This window comes from Lycorma delicatula, chromosome 1 (assembly GCF_047948215.1).
Source record: "Lycorma delicatula isolate Av1 chromosome 1, ASM4794821v1, whole genome shotgun sequence".
Lineage (NCBI taxonomy): Eukaryota > Metazoa > Arthropoda > Insecta > Hemiptera > Fulgoridae > Lycorma > Lycorma delicatula.
In genome coordinates, this window is record NC_134455.1 from 66,800,843 (window position 1) to 66,828,194 (window position 27,352).

At 30.6% G+C, this 27,352-nt stretch overlaps 1 protein-coding gene across 1 annotated transcript in view; it reads left to right on the plus strand.

Annotated features, from left to right (window-relative positions):
* The window catches only part of LOC142318120 (uncharacterized), a 55,838-nt gene that overhangs the window by 19,219 nt on the left and 9,267 nt on the right, over nucleotides 1-27,352 (plus strand). The window contains exons 3-5 of the mRNA XM_075354661.1: nucleotides 12,066-12,089; nucleotides 18,382-18,587; nucleotides 21,968-22,113. Coding sequence (XP_075210776.1) covers nucleotides 12,066-12,089; nucleotides 18,382-18,587; nucleotides 21,968-22,113 — 376 coding nt within the window. The remainder of the gene's footprint in view (nucleotides 1-12,065; nucleotides 12,090-18,381; nucleotides 18,588-21,967; nucleotides 22,114-27,352) is intronic.

Below are 27,352 nucleotides of genomic sequence, written 5' to 3' on the forward strand. Positions count from 1 at the left end.
AGTCAAACTGTCAATGGGATGTTCTATTGTGAAATTTTGAAACGGTTACGTGAAAGCATTAGGCGCAAACGTTCAGATCTGTTGGGTAACAACAGCTGGGTTCTGCACCATAACAACAACGCACCCACGCACACATCACTAGCCGTTCCGAATTTCTTGGCTTCCAAAAAGACGGTAGTGATTCCCCACCCACCCTTTTCGCCTGACCTTGCCCCGTGCGTCTTTTTTCTCTTTCCGAAAATAACATTTCAATTGAAAGGCCGTCATTTTAACACAATTGAGGAAATTCAGGAAGAAACGCAGAACGTGCTTCGAACACTTACACCTGCAAATTTCCAGGGATGAATGGAATCATGGGAAAAACGCTGGGATCACTGTATCAATGCCCAAGGGGATTACTTTGAAGGAGACAATGGAAATAAAAAGTTATGGTAAGCTATTTTATTTTTATGGTAGAATTCCCCGAACTTTTGGGTAGCACCTCGAATGAGCGGAATAGTCCTCTGTTTCTTTAAAACCGTTTAAAATTTTTTTTCTTCAATATAATTACCAGTGGGGTTTCTGTACTAAGTAAACAAGTATTCATGAAAATCACATTTTAAAATCGCCTATTTTTTAAAATAATTTTTTTATTATTATTCAAAATTTAATAACAAAAAAAGTTATAAAACCTCTAACTCGAGTAAATATTTGTTTAATTCAATAAAGATAGCTTGGAAAAATAAAAATGTTAAAAGTACTTAAAATGTGTTAAACTGTATTGTTAATTTCTTTTTATGTCCTTTTTTTAATTTTGTAACTCACTTGATTACAATTTTTACAATATCTTACCAGTAACTATTTCAATTTATTTGCAATTAATTACTGAAATAAAAATTAAGAGATATTAAACATAGCTTTAAAACCCAGACTTTTTTGTACAACTGTAATTTTTTTTTTTTTTTTAATACATCAACTATTCAAAACATTCTTATGGTTATGATAAAGTACTAGAGATACAAGAGGCGTTAGTAAGAACTGGTTTCTGTGATTTTGTATTTATTTATTGTGTATTCAATCCACGAGGTTAACAGAATGAAAATCTAATGTCTAAAGCTAAATATTACCTGCAATTTTTAGTAAACTTAGCGCGCATATGTTTTTAACTTTCGTAACGGGAAGCTACATCTTTATCTTAGAAGCATAAGTCATGGGTCATCAAAGGATAACAGCATTGGATGCTGTTATATTTTCCAACAACTGTGCCATTTTAGAAGTAACTTGTCATTCATGTTAAATTTCTTATAAGCATTAAAGTTGAATGACCTAAAAAATAGTAGATCGAATCCTGCATTTGATGATACTGTAAAAAAAAAATATTTAAACAATAAAAGACTTCAAAGAAAATTAAATACTATTAATAAATTAGGGAGACAGAAATCACTAATTTTTTTTTGTATTCGTTATAATAAATGATAAAATACATTGCGTATAATTATAAATTTTACATGTAATTATAAATTAAATTTCGAGATCTTGTGTTGAAATTGAATAGCAGATAAAAATTATCTATATCTGTAATTATATATATAAGATATTATGTTACTGCTTGCTAGTTTAATATCCATACGAAGATTAATTATACCTATCGTACCAAGAAGCAAGAAATAAATATTTAATATGTCTACAGAAGAGCGTGTCTACGTTATAATTACACGAAAAACTCTGGTCATAGGCAGACTTGCCTGACCCAGACCGAACTGACAACTGTTGTTGTACGATAGCATCTCACTATATTATAGTATACGTATAATAGTAAAATACAGCATTTACTAGAATTTACTAACTTGTAGGGCGTCTGTAAGTAGAGGCTAGATTGCTAGAGAAACCACCCAGACATTATCGCCCTAGTCATAATAGTTATGTATGAATAGTAATTGTCAACAACCACTTTTGCAACCTTTATGCACCTGTTCTGTTAAATCTGTAACTCATAAAACCTTTCATATATATAAAAACGCTCGTACACACAACTACACTCCGTGTATACGGGAGAGAAAACATAATGTATATTGTAACCAGGAGAAAGCAGCGTGATGTAGACGTACGTAAGTGTACGGATTTGTATAACAGGTACATATTTTATATGTAAAACTCACAAATCACTTCGGTTTTATATATATATATATATATATATATATATCTATATATATATATATCTGTGTATGTGTGTGTTTTAACTTTCAAACAACGAATAAATATGAACTGTATAATTTTAACACGTGTCAAATTTTTCACACATTTCATTATAAATTATTTTCATCAATAAACATTGTATATCATTGTTTTGAATTATTTCAGTATTTTTTTTATATACCATTGCTCTTGTTTTTTGTCTTTAAACCTTGTTTTTCTATTTTTTTTCTTTCTGAGGTTAGGCAAATTAAATTTAACAGAATTTTTACTGACGGATACCCTTCCGGTAATATTTTAAATAAATGATGCAAAGTTTTTATCCTTTGAAAAAAGATATCATGCGGTATTAACTGATCAGGAATCATGGGTATTAACCAACTAACACCTCGGTATTTATTTCCTAAAGCATATGCGGCCCGTAGTGACATGAACGGTTCACTATTAGCTTTAGTTATTTGTACATTGTAACGAATGGTAAACGAAAATGAGTTACAATGCACTTCACTTTACGCACATCAGAAGTTATAGGTGGATTTTTAAATTGTACAGGGGTTATGTACCAAGGAATGATGTCTGCAGAAATGTAGGCCAGTGAAGGGTAACGTACCCAATATGAACTACTATACAGCACAACGGAATTGGTTATCATCTGTTTTGTAATCAGATATTACAAGAAACATTCACTCTAATGGATGGTTAGTTAGATCTTTATTTATATTTTAGAAGACTGAAATGTTAAAAATCTTCATAAAAATGACTAAAAAAGTGTTTTTTTTGGTTTTGTTTTTTTTTTTTTATAAAGAAGAAAAAAATGAATTATGATACACTTATCAATTCCTTCTTATATTAAATTAATATTTTAATTTTAGCATATTCATTACATCCTACATTTTTAATTATTTGTTATTGTATTTTAATCCTTACCTTCTAGATTTTTTACCCTAGTAGTACAGTTTCTTCCGTTGGAAAATTAATCGACTATGGTTGATTAACTAACAGACTTATCAATTTATTTCTTATTCACGAAAAATTTTATCAAACGGTTATATTTATCTAATTAAATGATAGTTTAATAATATCAATTTATTATTTTAAATTATCTTAAAATTAATAATAAAGTTTATTTATAGATGATAAGATACATAATTTATTCATTTACATGATCTGTTATATTCGATACAAGTAGTTTTAAAAAATTTCTTCTGATTTCTAAATATATGTTTAATATTACCTATTAGCAAATTTCTTTTCTGCTTAAAGGTTGAACTTACTTTAAGTATTTCTCTAACTTGTCGAAGTTTTGTAACTTTATTTCCTAAGTAAAAATATATTCTGATTTGTGAGTTCTGGTATGCAATATTATCTTAATATTTATGTAATTAATAATCTTTCTTCTTTTCATATTTTTTTTTTTTTTTTTTATTAAATTAAATTTATCAAGAATTAATCATCATTTCTTAAATTAAATTTTTAATTTCAGTTAACAAAAAAGAAGAGGAAATATGCTAATTAATTTAAGTAGTCTACCTATTTAAATATTAAATACTTAATTTTTTTTTATTTCTTGCAAATGTGTACATTTCAATCTGTTCAAGAAAGTAAACAATTATCAACACCTCCCATGGCCCAGTGAAATGAGGATGATATGTATGACAAGTAAAAAAGGCATAGTCTTGTACGATTCAGGCCGACCATTCCACTTTTAATTGAACCCCAACCACAAATGTAGTTATAGCTTTAGAAGGGAAAGTATTGTAATCTGTAAAATTGAGCATATGCAGTTTTCCCAGTTCTTGACGTTTTGGCACCTAAGAAACCCAAGGTACTTGTGTATGTTCGGTTTCGCTCTCTAAATTACCTTATATCTCCAGAACTAATGGACCGATATTGACCAAACTTGGTCAGATTACTTTTATATGTGAGGCATTGATGCCATTAAATGTTCAACATAAAAGGTCAAGAAGGTGAAGCTGTAGAGCAAGGTCACTCTCAGTATCTCAAAATTTCGCCTAATTAAGGTAATAATTTTATTAGGCACATTTTTTAACAATTAAAAAATAATTTTTGGAAAATCGCACTCCTAACAAAAACGTTCTAAACTACTGCTATGTTCTGACATCACGGGTGAGCGGTAGACTTAAATAAATTAATATTTAATGTGTACAAACGTAACCCGATCTGACTATGTATCGAACTCGATCGTCCGGTTGACTAGGTACCTGGTGAGTTAAGCCTCGCGGCTACACCAGTCTGCCGACCGTGCAAGCAAAATTTGTTTCATGTAAGTTGTGAAATTACATTAGTTTAATTAGTGCCGATGGTTGCCGCTAGTACTGACAAACCCACGCGAATTAAATACGGTGTGTGTGTGCGCGCGCGCTGTGGTTAGAATCATTGAATTAAATAAGCGAAAAAATATTATATTTAAATAAATATTATATTTTATGATAAAAATTTTTAATTAAGTCGTGTATATGTGTGTGTAAGCCGTGCATCAGAAACAACCCACAGATGTAGGACGTTCCCGGAACGCGGCTGTGGCCGCGTGACAGTTGTAAGTTTACAACTGTGTTGTCAGCCTTTATTCTTCTTCTATTGGAACATTTCATATAATATATATTTAAAAAAATAATAAAATCAAATTAAATTTAAAACAAATGTTACCACTTCTCCATCCATGAATCTAATGGACTAATGATATTTTACTTATATTCTATTGGATTTTTTCAATTTTGGAGAAACATTTCTATGTAGCCGATTCATGAAAAATAGTTCTCCTTGTATTTAGTAGTATATTTTTCAAAGGTTATTCTCAGCCTAATGGACCTTTCTAGAAGTGTCTAAGGCTATATTAATAGTCTCTTTCTATGTTTACCGATGAGTTATTCAATCGACAAAAATAAATAAAAGATAGAAATCTATTTATGAAATTTAATAGCTCATTTCATAATAAAATAGTAAAAGAATCGAGAATGGTTCTATTTCCAATAACTACTATTGTTTACTAGTTATTATAATTTTATCTAATTTGTACCTAACTTGTTTTTACGCTTATATGAGAAGTATGAAAAGAAATATTCCAAAACTATGACTTTGTTACTAATATTCATTTATTGTTGTAACATAGTTCAGCAATTTTTAAGCTAACGGTCGGTCCTGCAATTTTCGAAATTTTTTTAAGATAATTCCTGCTTCAGTTTGAAATAGACGCTTTTTCTTTTAATTACGAATACAGGAACATTCGTTCGGATAAGATGAGTAAAAATCGATATAATTAAGAACAAAATTTATTACATCAACGAATAAAAAGATATTCGGAAGTAAAACAATGTAAATAAATATCTTGACTCTTTACAGATGATATGTATTTTAATTTTTACATTAAAATGACTTTCAGTTGCCTTGTGTTTTGAGCAGTAGTCCATAATTACAACACTAAAACCTGTGAGTTTGTTATTACGTGGTCGTTACCAATGTTTTTCTCTCTGCAGCAGTTGTATTAAAATATTATATTTCAAATACCGTTTCATCCTTGATATACTAATAATATATATACATTTTTTTTTTTAATTAAAAATAATGGAAATAAAAAGCCCTGGATTTAAAATCACCCAAATTTGGCGAGGAAAATTAGAAAATATTAGTGATTTGGCTGTTAAAAAAATTACTTATTTATATTTTCTTGCATTTCAAATTGATGAAAATTCAGGTTGGATTGAAAGGTAATGGTAAAGGACATATTTCTTTAATTTTGCCTTTTGATTTTTTTTTTTAAATTTAATTAATGAAATAAAATTAGAAATCTTTACTATGAAAAAGGATGGTGCGTAGGTTTGTTTGTTTGATTTATATGCTCACATTTTTATTTTAGCTGCTCGGGCGGCTGCGCGCAGCGCACGAGAGATTCATTCATTTGAACGATTTATACTTCTCGAACGATTGATTCATTCGAACGATTTATACATCTTTATACTAACTATCTAACATTATATTTGTGTTTTGGGGATAAAAAAGGAAAACAATGGAGTTGGAGCTGTGTTAAAAAATCACAACTCAAGAAACGGCTAAAAATGTTCAGGATTTTGAAGCTTTTCGTTGAAAAAATGTTTGTTGTTAGTAAGCTAAATTCATAAAGTTTTCAACGTTATTTAGTTACAGTTGGAAAAAACATTTAACAAAATCATGTGTAATGAAACATAAACCATCGAACATTTTCGCGGCGGGCCATAGGCCTGCCTTTTTTCTTGTGTTAATAGAAAACTGATTGGAAAACTCATAGGTAAAGATAGAATGTGATTATAAAAAATCCCTTGCGGCACGCCGGAAGGTGGAGGTAAATTTTACCGGTGCTAAGTAGAGGATAAAAAATATTTCCACCTTAAAGTTAAGAAAAACTTTGAATTTACTCAATACGACAATGATTGCATGTGAAAAAAGGTTCACATATTTAGCATACGACAAGCCCCATCTTTTTACAATTCCAGCAAATCTTTGGTCATCCCTTGTCTTAAGGATTGGTCATATCAATAATTGTTTCAGGGAAACGTTTTAGGTTTATATATATAAACGTTTATATATAACGTATGTATATATAAACCTAAAACGTATCCCCTCCTCTATGAATCATGAGACCTTGCCGTTGGTGAGGAGGCTTAAGTGCTCAGGGATACAGAGTAGCTGGACCGAAGGTGCAACCATATCGGAGAGGTATCTGTTGAGAGCGAGACTAAGGAATGATTCCTGAAAGAGGGCAGCAGCTCTTTCAGTAGTTGTTATGGGCGTTAGTCAGAATGACTTAAACGGCCATATCAACATCGCTCAGTCCTCTGAGTACTGCACAGCTGAAAGCAATGGAAAACTACAGCTGCTTTTTTTCCAAGAAAATGTGGCTCTCTGCATTTTCATATAGCAATGATGGAGGCGCCTTCCTAGGTAAAATATTCCAGAGGTAAACTAGTCCCCCGTTCGGATCTCCGGGTGGGGACTACTAAGGAAGGGGTCACCAGAAAATTAAAAAATAACATTCTACGAGTCGGAGCGTGGAATGTTAGAAGTTTAAAAAAGGTTGGTAGGCTAGAAAATTTAAAAAGGGAAATGGATAGGATAGGTGTGGATGTAGTAGGAATTAGTGAGGTTCGGTGGGAAGAGGAAGGCGACTTTTGGTCAGGTGATTTAAGAATTATTAACTCAGCTTCAAATAATGGGCAGGCAGGAGTAGGTTTCATAATGAACAAGAAGATAGGGAAGAGAGTAGAGTATTTCAAAACGGAGCGATAGAATCATTGTAATAAGGATAAAATCAAAACCTAAACCGACAACGATTGTTAACGTCTATATGCCTACAAGCGCCCATTATGATGATGAGGTAGAGTGTGTATACGAAGAGATTGATGAAGCAATTAAACGCGTAAAAGGAGATGAAAATTTAATAATAGTTGGAGATTGGAATGCAAGTATTGGAAAAGGCAAGGAAGGAAATATAGTGGCTGAATATGGGCTGGGCAACAGGAATGAAAGAGGGGACCGACTTATAGAGTTTTGCACGAAGTATAATTTAGTAATTGCCAACACCCAATTTAAAAATCATAATAGAAGAATATACACTTGGAAAAAGCCAGGCGATACTGCAAGGTATCAGATAGATTATATCATGGTTAAGCAAAGATTTAGAAATCAACTCGTTGACTGCAAAACTTACCCTGGAGCAGACATTGATAGCGACCATAATTTGGTGATAATGAAATGTAGATTGGGGTTTAAAAACCTGAAGAAAAGGTGTCAGATGAATCGGTGGAATTTAGAGAAGCTTGAGGAAGAGGAGGTAAAGAAGATTTTTGAGGAGGACATCGCAAGAGGTCTGAGTAAAAAAGATAAGGTAGAAAATGTAGAAGAGGAATGGGGGAATGTTAAAAAGGAAATTCTTAAATCAGCAGAAGCAAACTTAGGCGGAATAAAGAGAACTGGTAGAAAACCTTGGGTTTCAGACGATATATTGCAGCTGATGGATGAACGTAGAAAATATAAGAATGCTAGTGATCAAACAAACATGGTTCACCGGTATATAATACGAAAGGTAAAGTCGATAGAAGGGTGGAATATATTGAAGAGTTATACGGAGGAAATTAATTTGAAAATGGTGTTATAGAGGAAGAAGAAGAAGTTGAGGAGGATGAAATGGGAGAAACAATATTGAGATCTGAATTTAAGAGAGCATTAAAAGATTTAAATGGCAGAAAGGCTCCTGGAATAGAAGGAATACCTGTAGAATTACTGCGCAGTGCAGGTGAGGAAGCGATTGATAGATTACATAAACTGGTGTGTAATATTTATGAAAAAGGGGAATTTCCGTCAGACTTCGAAAAAAGTGTTATAGTCATGATACCAAAGAAAGCAGGGGCAGATAAATGTGAAGAATACGGAACAATTAGCTTAACTAGCCATGCATCAAAAATCTTAACTAGAATTCGGTACAGAAGAATTGAGAGGAAAGTGGAAGAACAGTTAGGAGAAGACCAATTTGGTTTCAGGAAAAGTATAGGGACAAGGCTTCCCTTGTCCCTATACTTTATAGTCTTAGGCCTCAGATTAATAGTAGAAGGAAGATTAAAGAAAAACAAACGAACATACTTGGCGTTTATAGACCTAGAAAAGGCATTCGATAACGTAGACTGGAATAAAATGTTCTGCATTTTAAAAAAGTTAGGGTTCAAATACAGAGATAGAAGAACAATTGCTAACATGTGCAGGAAACAAACAGCAACAGTAATGATTGAAGAACATAAGAAAGAAGCCGTAATAAGAAAGGGAGTCCGACAAGGATGTTCCCTATCTCCGTTACTTTTTAATCTTTATATGGAACTAGCAATTAATGATGTTAAAGAACAATTTAGATTCGGAGTAACAGTACAAGGTGAAAAGATAAAGATGCTACGATTTGCTGATGATATAGTAATTCTAGCCGAGAGTAAAAAGGATTTAGAAGAAACAATGAACTACATAGATGAAGTCCTACGCAAGAACTATCGCATGAAAATAAACAAGAAGAAAACAAAAGTAACGAAATGTAGTAGAAATAACAAAGATGGACCACTGAATGTGAAAATAGGAGGAGAAAAGATTATGGAGGTAGAAGAATTTTGTTATTTGGGAAGTAGAATTACTAAAGATGGACGAAGCAGGAGCGATATAAAATGCCAAATAGCACAGGCGAAACGAGCCTTCAGTAAGAAATATAATTTGTTTACATCAAAAATTAATTTAAATGTCAGGAAAAGATTTTTGAAAGTATATGTTTGGAGTGTCGCTTTATATGGAAGTGAAACTTGGACGATCGTAGTATCTGAGAAGAAAAGATTAGAAGCTTTTGAAATGTGGTGCTATAGGAGAATGTTAAAAATCAGATGGGTGGTTAAAGTGACAAATGAAGAGGTATTGCGGCAAATAGATGAAGAAAGAAGCATTTGGAAAAATATAGTTAAAAGAAGAGACAGACTTATAGGCCACATACTAAGGCATCCTGGAATAGTCGCTTTAATATTGGAAGGACAGGTAGAAGGGAAAAATTTTGTAGGCAGGCCACGTTTGGAATATGTAAAACAAATTGTTAGGGATGTAGGATGTAGAGGGTATACTGAAATGAAACGACTAGCACTAGATAGGGAATCTTGGAGAGCTGCATCAAACCAGACAAATGACTGAAGACAAAAAAATATATATATAAACTTTTGGGCTGACGGTGGTTTTGGGGTCTGAGAGATGTGATACGCGAAGATATGTTGAAGTCCAATCATGGTACCCATTACAGTAGATAGATTTCTTATGAAATCTACCTAAAAAATGTATTAACCTATACTTTGGACTAATAATCATTCATTTTAATATAGATTTTTCTAATACTGTATTACCTGGACACAATTTTATATCATATATACAAATTAGAAAATTTCGGCTTATGCTTTTAAGCTTGAACCATTTCATATATGACATTATACATATATATATTCTAAGGATCGTCCAGACGTTTATTGGAAATTCAATAATTTTTGATACTATACCATTATTTAGACGTAGTTAAATTGTTTAGTATATGCAAATGCTTGCTTCTACGTACGTATGTTTTTGTAAAGAACAAAATTGTGCGAAGTTACTATCTTTTTTTACACTTAGTAATTCGTAAAGCTTTCCTAAAATATATTAATAGAATTTACAATTTTTTTTCCTTTAAGATAAGTTTATTATGCTATTTTATAACATCCTTAGTTTAATTGTTTATAAGCTAATAACAAAATCATAGATTTCAAGCTAGAGCAAACCTTATGTAGTTTCACATGGTAACAATAAAGGGAACAACTCAAAACTGTCATCTACAAGCAAAATTCGTTAAATTATAAAATAAAAATATATTAAATTTTTATCGCAGGAATAAACTTTAAAAAGATTATTTTTTTATGCGTAAAAAATACTTTGTCGCGTCTGTGCTAAATAAATAAGCAGTAAATTTAAATATGTATATGTAACATTGTGAAATATTTAAATAAATGTTTTAGTTTTTAATTGTTAACCGATTAATGAGTTAAATAAAAAAATAAAAAATATTATTACAGTTATTAAGAAAGGTTTTGATGAAATTAATTTTTTTAGATTTAAAAATAAATAAATTTAGCCATAAGTCCTGTTCGACACTTAGCGATTCTAGTTTCTTGGAATTTTCCTGGCAGGTTTTACGGGTGGGTTTGCGATTTCAGTGTGGTAAATTGAAATCCAACCACCAACGAACACCGGTATCCACAGTCTGGTATACAAATCCATAGCCTTTACAAGGACTTGGCACCTTAGAATTCTCGACTTCGAAAATCGTCTGATTTTGCGATGACGAGTTTAACCACTAGACTAATCCGGTGGTTTAGATTTTTAAATTTGTTTCTGTTTATAATAATTTATAACTATTGCTTAATATTTTAAGTTTTATATTACTTGAGTAATTATAGGCATTTAAAAAAAAATGCAATAACGAGAATGTGACTATATGCAAAAATTAACTTCTCTATATAGAAGATCAATACGTTTTGAAACGTATTCATAACAGGTAATCGAAGGTAATAATTTTACATCTCATCCTGTTTATTTTAAACACGTATCAAAGTAAAAATCTGTACTATTATTTTATTAAATAATTTATATTTATTTTCATACAGATAAAATATTTTACGGTACTTTTATATAATATAATTTTAAATGTAAATGTATAACATTTAAATAAAGTAATGAAAGGAATACGTGTATGTAAACAATCGTCATGAGTCTAGATGATTGTAAAGGAGGGGGAGCGTCTACTAGACTCGTTGTACACTAGACAAGTCTATCTTACGCTACGTCAGGGGGCCGCGCCGTCTAGACATCTACTAGTGATCGTTGTCCTTGTACAAGTCGGTAGTGGTAGCGTCGTAGACGACGCCACCAGACAGTTTTGTTTTGTATTCTACGCCCCGTGGAAATGAGAACAATTTTTCAGTTCACTTGAAATAAAAATAAATAAGGCTTTTTTATGACGTCATTATCACAATACCTTGAGACATTCTAAGAATTGTAGTACTAAGTAATTGTAATAATTTTTATACTGGTGCAGTTTTTTTCATTTTTGTTCTTTTAACAAAATTGTCTTTTACTTTTTTCTCTCTTTTATTTTCAGTCTCTATTTGGTACTAATGGGTTATCTCTTACTTGCTCATATGTTTTACATACGTAAAAAATATATATATATTTTTTTTTACATTTTTTAAAATTAACATGGTATATTTTACTTATTTACTAATGTTAAAATCTAATTGTGTTGGGTAAAATAGTTTGGTATTGATTTATAATTAACAAAACTATTTTTCTTATGTTTTCAGCTCTGACATAGACCAGGTGGAAAGGTATGATGTTGCTTGCTTCAACTGAATGAGTGTGCGTGTGTGTTTTTTTGTAATTGTTTTTTTTTATTTTTTAGAGATTTTGGCATGATTTTTTTCCTACAAACATGATTTTTTAAGTTTCTTGAAACTTAAAAATAAAATTAACCAATAACATGAATTTCTTTAGCATGTTATACTACTTAGTATTTTGTCAATTTTGGTATAATTTAACCCATCAACTGTCGTACATCATTATTCCTTCATTACTGTACAGAATTATCTTTCATTCCTTCCGACAAAGTCATGAATTTTTTAACATGTTACATTTATAAACACAATATTCTTATACTATATGGAAATTATGTTTAATATTTAATAATAGATAATTATGTGATAATTAATGATAATAGATAATTATACATACCAGACTTTAATAAGTAGTCTAGTATAAAATTTAAAAAAAAATTTAAACTCATTTGTTTACTTTTCTGACCAACATAATTATGTAAAATCCATGTCAAGTAAAAAAAAGAAACCCATTCTTTTGACGTGCTTTTGAAAAAAGCACATCAAAAATATTTTTATTTTACTCAAGTTTTTCATATATTTGCTCAGTTACATTTTTAAGAACATTTCTAGTGGTTAATTCATAAAATTTTTATGGTATTCTATCATCTTTTTCTCTTAATTATTGTACCAAAAAACCAGTTTAATTTCGTGCAATCATATTTGTTAACAGGGGAAATACTTATATTTTTGTTTTTTTTAATTTTCATTAATGTTCTTTCTTTTTATTTTTTACTCAACTTATATTACAGTAGTTTAGTTCCTTAGTTTAATATTACACAACCAAATAAGAATATTCATAAATTGTAACATATATCTATTTATTTATTGATGAATCCACAGAAGCTTACAAAAAGAAACCATGGAATGCCGCATCCTATTAATCTGTTGGATTAAATTATATTTTCATTCAGTTTTATTTTAAACAGATATAACAATATTATAATTAGAGAAAAACATAAGAGTAATTACCTATTTTACTATAATTATTGTTCAGCCAACAAAACTTTAAATTTTCAAAGATATTTGAAAAAAACAGTAATAATATTTTTATTTTTTTTAACAGATTATATTACATTTCTGGATAAAAATTATACTTTTAATTTTTTGCTTGAACTGTAAAAATTTTAGGGAGGGCAACATAAGTTTTAATTTTAATTTTTTATTTTTACCAAACTTCCAAAAAAAAGTCAAAAGAAAAGGTAAGTATGTCTGAATTTCAAAACAATGTTACTCACCTATTGATAAAAGTTGATATTTTTTACTGACCTTGTATTTTCATAGTGATGTAAAACATTCTAAAGCATCACACCAGGGCAAGAAATTTGAACATCAACTGTTGTTTTGATTTGACTGTCCCATAAAATTATTTAACCCGTTAATCTAATCCTTTTAAAATACTGTCTAGAATAATCCCATGATTGGACATGAGCTAGAACACTTGCCATTAAAGAACTTAGAGATATTAATTTACTGGCAAATCTCTCTTTATTTTTAATTTTCTACTTACATTATTACTCTGCTTCCAAAGTAGAAAGAGTGTTTATCTTCTTCTTATTGCAAGTAGGAGAGGACAGTGTTATGTAAAACTTATATTTACTTTTGGTACTGTCAGATAACTTGTTACTGGTTCTTGCCTAATTGTAAGTTGCAGACTGAATGTTTCTAAATGTTGCCGTATTCATAATTTCCACATTCCAGCCTTCATCTTCACAAGCAATTCTCATGATGTGCTTTTTTAAATGCAGTTTTTAGCTTAAATGAGCATAATCTGTGTTTAACTAATAATGTAGTGTTTTTTTCAACGTGGAATGTGACTAGGATTGTGCTTATGTAATTGCATGCTAAAATACAAATTAACACAAAAAAATGTATATAGCAAACTCTACTTTTCATTAATTTATTTCTTTTTTATTTTATTCTTTAGGTTTATTCACGATTACTTAGCATCTGTATCTGTAATGCTATCCTATTCTAGTAATTATTTTTTGCCTGTTTGCTTATTTTACTGCACCATTTCAACTGAAATTTTTTATTTAATTGCATCTTTTTGTAATAAGTAAACATGCTTTTTATATTTTATTATAATTTAAATTACATTAAGAAACAATAAAAAAAATTGGGCCAATTTTTTTATCTTGCTTAGTTTTTCATTCTTTATGTATCATCTGATAAGGCACAATAAGGCACATCAATTCATATGAGTATCTAAAAAAACCTCATTCAAACTTCTAAATCTTTATTAAAATTAATTATTCACCACTGACATAAAAAAAAAATTTAAATATAAATACAGTTAGTTTTATGTTCATGACATTTAGCTGTGATATTAATTTTAAATATACACTTCTGCAATTACAAATTGAACCAAATTTATTATGGTAAATATAACGCATGAAATTTGATTCATTTATCATTGAAAAACTTTATATTTTTAAATTAAAAAATGTTGATTGACTTCAAAATTACATCTTAATTGTTGATGTTTTTTTTTTTAATTCTTTAAAATATATTCTAATTTTATAATGTCATAAGTATTTCTACACTTTCCTATGAAAATATATTTTCTATTTAACAATATTATTATATATTAATATATTTTCTTTAATTTTCATGTTTCTTGAATAGTATTTTATTTTATATCAAGAAGTAGCTGATAATTGGTAAAATAGTTTACCATTTTTTTTATTTTCTTAACATTATTTATGAGTATCTAGTAGTGTGCATTATATTTTATACTTTTTTTTAACATCTCAACTTTTCCATTTAATTTTTCAATAAATTTACTATATAGATTTAAATTGAGCTTCTAACAAATGAGTATACAGGCTATATTTACTTAATACATTGAATTTTTTGTTATTATATATCTAAAATTTTATAGAAAATGATGTTTGGTTTTACACGTACATCAATTATGTAATAATCCAATGATACTGAATATAGTTATTAAATTAAATGCACCATTTAGGATAATAAGGTAAGATGTTTGTCTATATAATTAATTTAAATCACTTTTGACTTATACTAATGAATATTTTGACACAAAATAATATTACCTTTTACATAACTGAAAATATGCTTTCAGACGTTTCCAGAACTTCAAAACTATAAACCAGTCTGTTCATCATTGGTATTCCAGATAATACTGTTATTAATAATGCTATACCTTAATGACTAGGAAATTCATCTTGTATGTTGTCAAATTGTATATTTATTCTGTATCAGTTTATTCATCTTCTTACATTATAAACGCAACTGAAAATAAGAAATTTACATATATATTAAATCATACATAAAAGAATAAAACCAATACTGATTACATAAATCTATAATTTCATCATAAAATTGGTTTCCTATCTTCTTTAAGATAATGTCTTTAAAATAGTGACATCTGCAATATCACTGCTCAAGAAACTGGATAACTGTCCTGAAAGGATCTTCGAAATCATATTTCCAGTTAAAGTATTTAGAACATGGATTGAGTTTGCTTTTATTTTATTTAAGAATAAATATCATTTCTTCATGTAGTTATATGATTTAAACAGAATTTATCTAATATATAAAGTTAATATTATTATTCCTATGAAAAAGCTTATTATTTAAATAATCATAGATGTAACATATTTAGAATATTTATGTATACAATCCAGAATAATTTTTCTCTTTAACTATACCATGGAAGTGTTTGAATACTAATATTAGTTATTTAGAATGGATAAGTGTCTTGCTATACAGAAATAGTTGCCTGATAATTCTTGATTAAATTTGTATAAAAATAATTTATAGAACATAATTTTATAAAAATTATGACATTTATAAAACATAATTTTAAGATTAATTGATTTTTTAATGGCTGAACTAAAATAAATATTCATGGCTGAACTTTTCTTTAGATCGCAAGATATATCAATGTCATAACCTATTTTATGAAAATTTATTACACATGTATTAAAAGAAAAAGGTCACATAGTTCCTTCATAGCAAAGAATCAATCTTACCTTGCATTAGTAAATAGAACTGCTAATAACAATGTGCTTCTCAATTCAACTCCACAGTTGATTGTAAATTAAACCACCCTAATTAGTCTCATAAGATACAGATGTAGTCTCATAACTCAAACGCTAGTACTCCTAAACATAAGTTTATTCTGACAACAAATATACATATTAAAAGTAAATGGTGTAAAGCCACTAGTTAAAGAAGTTTTATTTATTAAACTAATTCCCTAAGGTAACCAAAGTAAAGTAACTCTATGAACACCTGCACTTGGTTTGATACCTACACACAATAATATGGTATTTCAAATTGCATTGCTCCAGGAAGAATTACACACTAGATGATAAAATTTGAGACTGACTGGATAGTTATATTTTATCTGGTTTATCATACCCAAGTTCCATGCATGACATCTCATTCATATGCAATCTAAAATGTAGTTTATCATCATAATCTATTCCAGAATTTAAAGTATTTACTTTTATGATCTACTTCTCTAAATAATATTAATAATAAGAAGATATCATTAATGAATTTCTTCAAACACAAAACAATTTACAAAAAACAGTTAAAATTATCATGTGGCTAGATTTCTCTGGCATATATTCAAGAAAGAAAATGTTTGTACTTAAAAACTAAGACAAACAATTCTTACCAGATGTTATGTGTTAAAGGGAAAATTCATCTGTAAAATATAATGTGCACATTATTTAACAGTCTGCAGACTAAGCATTAGACACAGACAGATTATACAAGTGATTTCATTTTCATTTTTTTTTTCTGTTTTACTTGTGTTCCTTTTCATCTTAGAAAGAAGTGTTCAAAAATAACAAAACAAAATTTATTATAGCATTTAGTTCCAATTTTAATTTTATTGTTTGAATTAAGTTTTGTAATCTATTATCTACGATCTGCTACTACAAACTATTTCAATCTCCCTCTAAATAACTATTTCTGATGATATACAGTCTTAACAGTTCAAATATCAATATATTGTATCATTTTTTAAAACTAGTCGAATGAAAAATCCATTACAATTGTTATTAATATTGATTATCATCTCCAAATACATTTTTATCTGACTTATATCCTACTTAGTGGATTAGCTCATTCAGCACAATATGAATGATTTCTTTATTGGGTGAATTTTATTTATAGTCATTATAGTCATTAATCACTAATCATTTCTAAGTCAAATAATAAAACCGCATTCAACTTGATTAAGTTTGGGGATCTATGAAAACCAGTTTAAACATGTATTAAAAAACTGTCTTTTATCCTTACTTCATATCATTCAATTTCAAGTGTATTACTCTATGATTCATTAGTAGAGTTGTGTAAACATCAGGTTGTTTTAGATTTAAATTCACTTATCTGGCAAAAAATGTTTTTTTTTTTTTTTTTTTTTTTTTTTTTTTTTTTTTTTAATAAAATTACAACTGTTACAAATGATTCTGTTCATTTTTTAATATTAATAAAAATAGAGTAATCCTCTTAAGATATTTTTTATTTTCTTAAATATGAAATGCAGATAAATTTTTAAGAATTTCCTTTAAAATTTACTTAATTATATTACATCAAAGGAACTGCTTTTACTCTCACTCAGTATTATTTTTGTATTATACCCAACCCTGTTTTAGGAATTATTTATCAAAACAAAATTTAAAAAGAATTTTTAGATTATAGAAGAAAGCCATTAGGTATATAAAAAATAAGGAAATATGAATTAAACCTATAAAAGATCTTCATTATTTATTTATGAAGCAATAATCAATTATTGACAGTCTGGTTTTTATTCTAGATTAGTCATAATTCAACACTAAGAATGAACAAGTACATTTTTTAGAGATTATAAAAAAACATTTTTTTGAAGTTAGAGAAAAACAATCTTTGCCAAAATTCACGGTAAAATTACCTCATCATAATGTGATGACAAAAATATAATAAAAAGGATAAAATAGGTTTTAATTGGGCAATTTTTTTACTCCAGTGGTGAATTCCTTTCCCTTTCCAATATTCTAATTATAAGTAAGTTACAATGAAGTAATATGTAATATAGTTGTTCATCTAGGATTAGATTAACTTCTATTTTTGACCCACCATGTAGTAGTACTAGTTTTCCAAGGACTGGTGCTAAAAGAAAATTATGTAAATAAGTATCAGTTATAAATAACTATAACTAAAATTATACATTCCATTTTCTTTTACTTTCCAATAAATATTAAAAATAGTATTTATTATCTTTCAGAAATAAGGAATTGAGGCTTAATTCAATAAAAACACAAATTTTGAGTTATTTGGGACTTCTCGGAAGGGAACCAGTTGTTAATTCCACTACCCCAAACAGTCATCAACGTGAAGTTATGCGAGAAATGTATGAAAATATGAAAAAATTACCACAGTGGCCGCCATCTGATTTATACACTGAGAAAGTTCAGAGCTTTTACCCTTCCTGTAAGTATTATACAAACGATCTTCAACTTTAATATTAAGAAATAATTCAGTTTTGCAAATTTATTTCATTTTTATAACCAGCTTTAGCAAAATGATAATAAGTATAACGTCTGCATTCAATTGTTCATTATAAATGATTCTGTTTTATGTTTAACCACAATAATAGAAGGTATGAAAATACAACACAATGGATAAAAATAGTAATTAAATATAATTATGTAATTATTTTTATTCATTACATTTAATCATGTAACCAAGATATAAAAAATAATTTATGATGATTTCTGAAAGTTATAAAAATAACTTAAATTAAAAGATATTTATAAAAAATATTACTAATAGGAACCGAAAACAGCTCAGTATTATAAACAAAAATGAACAGCATTATGCAATTAGACACTGTGAGTTTTGAACTTACGATTGTTGAATATTTATGTTTTTAAAAAAATATTTTAAGCTGGTAATAAATAAAAAGTTTATAAAACTGAGTACTGTTCATTTTATGGGAAGAAAATAAACTGCATTTAATTTTTTTTTAATTTTTTATTTTTCATATAACATACTCTATTATGGTTAGAAAAATTCCAACTTATTATTATTATTATTAACATAAATATTGCTAGCACTAATAATAAAGCATTCAATTTATAATACGTCGCAAAGATCAAACCTGTAAAAATGTATTTCTACAAAATAAATATTTTTTTTAATTTTTGCTAATATATAGTTTCTTGAATAATTACAGCTGAATTCTAATAGCTGCTTACTGAAGTTAGAATAATCCTTGTTTATTAACAAGAGACTGTAAAGAATACTTCATTGATGATCTATTTATCAATCAATGGTAATCTATTTTTTTGCTTAAACATTTCAGTTAAGTAATAATTTTTATAATTTAAAACTTTATACATTATTATTATGTTGTTGTTGTTTAACTGTATTATTCTTTGTTTATTTCAAATTAATAGATATCAAATTCAGTTATGGAATTATCTCCAGTTTAGGTAATCCCTGCTACAAAAGTGTGTTTTAAAAGTTTATCAAAGATTACTTTGGTACTAGTTTCTTCCATCTTTTAAGTTAAATTTTTAAATATTATGTTCAAATATGTAAATGTAGAATTATTATTTTTTTAATATTATTAGTCATTGTTTTATTAATCCAAAGCAAATTATTTAAAAATACTGAAAAATATAAATAGTAATAAACAAAAAACAATGACCTAACCACCAAACACAGTAACATATATAAAATATCTAAAAAAAACTAATACCAATAGTTGACTTTTGCACAATACCACATCATCAGTCGGTACATACGTGTAATTCTATAATTACATCAGCAAATAAAAAAAACAAAAAAGAAATAAAAACTTAAAAATTTAGAAAACAAACATTAACCAAAAATTTTTTTTTTATCCATTGATTTCCCTGCCCCTTGGAGCTGGATTCATGACTAAGCATAAGCTCAGCTTCACAGAGTGCCATCACCTCAAACTACCTATCAAGGGCACAAGGCCCCCATCCAAGCAACCCAGACTCGGTCTTCCTTGCTTGCCATGCTTCATCAAATGAATGGATTTTAAAACTATTCCCCTCACCAAGACTCAGTCTTAATACCTCATTTCTAACGAGGAACCCCAAAGGTATCCCTCGCTGGGACTACGGTCTTACTTTACCCCCAACAGCATTGCAAGAGAGCCCCTACCCAATCATCAAAGATGAGACCCCAGAGTCTCCCACCTCTCCTGGATGAGGCTGACCCTTGCAGATACCACAGCACAGCTGTGTACATATTCATGGTGCTGGCACAGGTGGAGCCACTTTACATCTTCAATCTCCGGCTGCATGTCCATGCGAACTACATGACAGAGAGCAAGGCTGCTGTGTGCCGTTCCTCCTCATGTGGCTGGTCATACTGCCGGTAAAACAATGACCGATCTGGACCAAGACAAAATTTGGCCCTATACCCTGCACCCCAACACCGAAAGCAGTCATCTGAGGCACATCGAGTCACCCGGCAGGCCACCCAGCCAATGTGGATATGCCCATTGGAGAGTAGTTTCTCTGCAAGAAGAGGTGGCACAGCCAAAGTGATCACCTGTGTTGACCCGTAGGCCAGCCGCATAGATAGAATTTCCACAGACACTGATTCCCCAATGACCTTACAAAGTTCTGTCATGAACTCACCCCTCATTGTAAGTATGTCTAAGTCCTTGACGACAATACGAGTCCTCCTGCTACCCTTCCCAGTTAATGCTGCAGTGGTGCCCTCAACCTTCCTACAGTGTCTCTGCTGAGTTGTTTTGTAATACCACCGTCAGCTTGCATCCAAAGATGCAAGTCTTCTCCCTGACTCTGTCTTGTGAATAGAACTCCCATCTCCCCTGGCAACACCACACCCTTTATGGAGCGCAGGAGGTCTGCATAGGTCTTCCCTTATGCCTTTAAATTTGTAGCCTTTAATTTTACCCTCACCACACAATTTGTAACAACATAACTCCATTGCCATTACTGAAATGATGTAAATTTAAAATGTCACACAACTACCTAATTGTTAGTATTTGTATGACACTTTAAATAGTAATGCAATAAATGAATTATTTGGAAATGAAATACCAAATAAACTATATTATCTAAACAATTATCCTTTTTGTATAATTTTAATAATGAATTACATTATAAAAAATGAGTAAGAATAGTAGGAATAAAAGGTGTTGAACAGTTTAATTTTTTTCGCAATAGTAATTAAAAGATCACTAACTTCCTAGTGTTCTTTCTCAAAATCCATAATATATGATTAAATCTAATCTAAACATACAATAATAAAAAGTATAAATTTATAAGTCAGTAAGCTTACATATTATCATAAAAAAACTGGAGATATTTGGCCAGAAGTGAGAAAACTATTACAATGAAATCTTTGAACCAATTAAGAACTTTTATAATTGTATATCAGGTAATGCTATCTTATGATTATGTAATTGTATATTACTTTTTTCAGCAGAGAATTCCAATCCCTGTTGGCCCTTGGCTGTTAAAAATATATCTCATATTTTAAAACCCCTAAAAAGAATGAAAGTTAATAAAATCTTAAAACTATTTTCGAAAGGAGTTTTTTGTTTTTCCCTTTTTTTTGTAGGTCTGTAGAAGTTTTATTAATTTTTACAAATCCTCTCTGACTTAGAAGAGTTCTAGAAGGAGCAATTATTTTTTATCAATATGATTTCAAATAAATGTTTCCCATTTGCTACAAAATGATAAAAAAATTTTTTGTAAAGATTTCTCCAATCTATTATAATACACAATGCAATGTTACAGTCATAAAAAAATATAAACATAATTAATTAACATCTTATTTTATAAATTTTCTTTTACAAGGTGAACTTCCTCGTAATACTGATGAAGAATTATGGAGCCATAGTGAACCAATGCATCTTCTCTTTAATTTGAATTATCCAACATCATTACAAGGAACTGCTGTTAATATTGTAGCAGCAAAATTACGTCTTTATAAATTCTCTCAAGTAAGAATTAAAGAACACAATAATAATATCAGAAAGTAGAAATAATTTGATAAAATTAGAATTTAACAATCTAGAAATATTTTAAAATAGTGATAAGAGTTTTAAATTAAAGGGATTCTTATTTCTTGTAAATTACACATAATTAATAATACAGTTTATATTGAGGTGTCAGTTTCCATATGTAGTGTAAAATTTTCATAATAATTTATTATCTTGTAATAAATTATCAATTGTAAAATCAGATATTAATTCCAGTTCATACAGTTTAGTAAGTATTTATTCCCAAATTTATTACAACATTTCTGGATTAACACATTCAGGGACAAGTACAAGGTGAGAGAGATAGAGATAGTGTGAAAGGAAAAATGAATGAGTGAGTGAAATAAATATTTTATTTAAGAGATAAAATACAGATGATCCGGGTACGCTCTTACAATCTATAACATTTAAGAAATATTTATAAGAATATAAAGGTCACACAGTACAGTTTGGTTTAACAATAACACTACTCTTGATGTCAGGTTTGATTTTGTATTTCTAGTCTGTTTTAGAAACATGTATAATATTACAAAACTGTAAGAAAAAGTACAAAAGACTGTATAGCTGAATCCAGCCTCAACATCTAATGAAACAACTCATATAATTATTACAAACAATAAAATTAAAAATAATTTTTATATTTCCTTTTGCATTCTTTTTCCTTTATGTTTACACAGATTTAATTTTTTTTTCTACGTGTTATTGTATTTATAATTTATAAATACTTCACTGAAAACAAATAGAAAATCATATATTTTTTAATGTGTTTCTTAACATTTTAGTATAGGCATAAAATCATAACATCAGTACAGAGACAGATTAATTTTTTTAAATTCATATTGCTTTCTGACATTATTATGATTTATTAAAAAAAAGGTTAAAAAAATTAGATTTTATTAATAAAATAAATTAATTATTGAAAATAAGTTAGATAATTAAAAAAGATACATGTATGATGTGTACCATGTATACATGTTACAGTGATCCAGTGGAGGAAATAGTATTCCATAACTATTATCTAATGTTATGAGGAGCCAACATTGAACTTCTTCAGTAACAATTTTAATTATTTATTTATTTATTTTTATTTTTATTTTTTGCTTAATAATCTACTATTTATATTATGGTGAACATAATTATACTGACAGGCTGAAAACATTACTTACAAAACATCAGTTTAAAAAAAATAAAACAACTTCGTTGTAACTGTGGTTATTGCTAAATTACTCAATCAGTAACTGTCATTCTTAAGTAATAATATCAGTTATTTTCACAAACAGTAAAATATAGAAAAATATGCACATATATATGTTTTAATTAATTTTAGTACATTGTATATATAACCCCATTGTCACTCAATATAGACTGAGACATGTTACTAATAACTACTGGTTGGATTTAATAGGTGCTCTTGATTATATGAGCAGAATTAAAATGGACTATGCATATAGTTTGCATACTGTGTTTTCTTGCACACTTTATTTACATTAATGTAAATGTAAATTAATGTATTTACTTAAAATATTATACTTTAAATTTACTGAAAATTATTTATGGCTGAGTAGGTACACTTCATTGACTACTGAGTATTTTCAGTATTTTAGTTTTATAGTTTAAATTTATATTCTAATTGAAAATAAATGATTATTTTTGTTTATTATATACCATACATATTTTATTAATGCATATTTATACATATTAATACATATTTTATTAGGTAATTTTAATTCTTAAATATTGAGGAACAAAATTATTATTAGATTAGTGAGATTTGTCGAGTTGTGGACATCGTTATGATTAGACGTGTTGTGTACCGCACCGCGCTTTTTAGAGTTTTATATTGGTTTTTTTGGTTTATATTTCGGATACGGCATAAAGGAACTTAAGTGATAAGGATAACAGACAAGTATAGTGAGTTTTTTGGATTTCGGACACAGACTAAAAAAGTTATTAAGTTTTTTTCAGTTTTATTAGTGAGCTGTGGATATTGTGTTTTTACCTTCTAAAACTGAAGATTTATAATAAGTGAATGCGTTTCTACGTTTTTAGTGCATCGTAGTGTTCACGGACGTTACTTTAAGTACGATCAAGTGAGCAAAAACTACTTTTTTAATAAGTTTTTATAGTGAAGTTAGAATTAAGTTAGAATTATTCAATTCTTAGCGAAATTTTTCTAAGACATTACACAGGCTCATACAGGCGTGTATATTGTAGTAAACAAGGACTTGTAATTTTTCTATCGTACGAGTAGAAATTTTTTCTAAGTCCTCAGAGCTGTATCATTAGGTGAATTATATTTCTGCTAATATCTCGAGAACTACCAACTCAATTTCCTTCGTACCTGGACACAAATTCGTCCCAGAACTTTCCTTACCCCCCGACTTCCCACAAACAAATTGTTTGACCCCATTTTCGATCACATACATTTTCCTTACCCCCCAAATATTTTTTAGGGCACCCCTCCGAGTGGGTTTCATAGAACTTGGGACGGCCCCCTGAGTACAGTACTGTATCATGCGAAGACGTGGGTCACTCCCTACGGAAGGGACATCCGCCCAAAGCAGCAGCAGCATGACAAAACCGGCGATGGTCAAGAAAGTCGAATTAAAAGGGAAGAAGAGACTCCGGCAAGGATCTTCCGAGGAGGAAGAAGAGTTACCCGACACAGTGAGCAGTCTAACATATCAATTGGGTCTGATACTGGTATCATTGAAACAACATATAGGCCCAGGTTTGAATAAATATATTGCGACCCATGAACAGGACCTAAGGCGAGTATACGAGGGACTGAACACGCTTTCTGAGTTGTCCTCTCCAGACAATAAGACTTCCCAAGTTACCCAAACGGATCCTATTGCGGGCGAACATTACATGGAGCACATTTTGACCAGCGATTTGAGTGGTGAAGAACTTATTGAGCTCCTCCCAAAAAGGTGGCCCAACTCACTTAGGGGCAAACTAAAGTTGGTCACGGACCTTCCATCTGAAGTCAAAGACACTTGCACTCTTAGAGATTTAAAGAGAGTAGGTGAGCAGGATATGGGTAACAAGCTCGCATCTGGTGACATCATAAAATACGAAATAACTCTAATAGGAGATCAAACTGTTGAAGAAAAGAAAAATAAATTTAGGTTACATTATGACTCAGGAGCCCCTGAAAGGGAAACCCTTTCTTGTTTATTGAAGGCGTTCAAAAATATAGCTATACAGTAACCAAATGCAGCGTACATTCTGCCTTCGGGCAGTATGGGAAATTTCGCCAAGAAGATCATATCCTATATCTTCAAAGCAAGGGAAGCACCTGTATATGTGTTAACTCTTCAAGGGGATGGTGGGACCAGGCACATCGGTAGTAATCAAATCCCGATAAAGAAGGCTACTCCACCGGCGGAGCAAAGCCGAACAGTGATTGTCAGAGCAGAAGGTAAAACGTACTCGGAGCTCCTCCGATCCACGAAGGGCGCCGTCATAAGCGAGGAGGCAAATAATGTCATTTCATTGCGAAAGGGGCGCAACGAGGAGCTACATGTCAGGATACAAGGAGCTGGGAAAGCGGAACAATTTACATCTATCCTGAGGGACAAGGCTGCCGACCTTCACGTTGATATAAAGAGCGAGCTGGAATGAGAACTGTTGTGCACATCCGAGATGTCAAACACGACACAACAGAGCAAAAGGTCATGGCCGCCATTATAAATCGTGTGGGCTCTAGCGAAATGTCAAGATAACATCCATGAGGAAGGGCTTCGGAGAGACACAAAACGTCATGGTCATGACCTCTTACAGAGCGGCATGCAAGCTGGTCGAGGAGAGAATAAGAATCGGATGGATTAGCTGCAGCGCATACATCCGGGAAGATGAAGATAGGTGCTACCGTTGTTGGGGCAGAGGCCATAGGAGGCACGAATGCAAGGGCCCAGATAGGCTCGACCTGTATTTCAACTGCGGTAGCGGAGGTCACAAAATAACGGATTGCCTGGAACCTAAGCAAAGCCTCAGTTATAAGAGCGGTGAACACAGGACTGGAGCATAGCAATGTAAGAAAAAATCGCATGATTAGGACCATGTTAGCGAATGCCAATAGGGGTATTCTCGCTCACGAATTAATCAGTCGTGTTGTTGCAGACAAGAACCTAGACCTCCTTGTGGTCACCGAACTCAATAAATATGAAGCTGCCAAACTTGGATGGACTGTTGATATGTCGGGAGATGTTGCCATTATGGACGTAAGTCATAGTATACAATGGAGTTTCAAGTTTAGAGGTGGGGGCGTGGTAGCTGTTGAGACCGAAACAACACTATTCGTGTGTGTATACATTTCGCCCACCATTGCGATCGCGGACTTTACCAACTTCATCGACATTTTACAAGGTGTGATTATCAATTCAACCAAGAGGATCATAATGTTGGGTGACTTTAATAGCAAGATGGTGGCGGCTGGCAGTCGACACACCAACAGGAGGGGACAGATCCTTGCTGATCTCCTGGAAACTGCCGGCTGCATCTGCATTAATGACGACACGCCCACGTACGTAGCGAGAGGTCATCGGTCGGTGCTTGACCTCACCATCCTGGACTGTAGGTGGAGGAGGAATCAGCTCCAGTGGATGGTTCTCTCAGAAGATATAGCGAGCGACCACCGCGCCTCTATCTTCGATCTGAAAGATGTGGATTTCAGACGAGAAGTGCACTCCCCCCCAGCAAGATTCTCATCAGAAAAAATAGAGCAAATCGTCAACAGGACTGCAAGTAGACTGTCTGATAGACATCAACAATCACCTGAGGCTTTATCTAATATAATAAAGCAGCAAATGGACAGAATGGCAGCTAACAACACAAGGATGCGCTCCGTATGTTGGTGGACTGCTGAAATCGAAGCCATGAGACAAGAGCTCCAGTCCCTTAGAGGAAAGAAACAACGTATTCTTAGAAATGACAGAGAAGGGTACCAGGAAATAGCCAATAGATACCTCGTGGCAAGAAGAACGCTCAATTAGGCTATTAAGAGACTTAAAAGGGATTGATGGATCAGGCTCTGCGAAGAGCTTGACAGCAATCCCTGGAGCCAGGCATATCGTATTGTGACCAAAAAGTTCGGGAGACGTATGCCTATTCTCAATAAGACCAGTGTTGCAAGGGAGGTAGCCAGGTTGTTCCCGCATACAGTGCCTGATATCGTGAGATCCATACCTTGCGACAA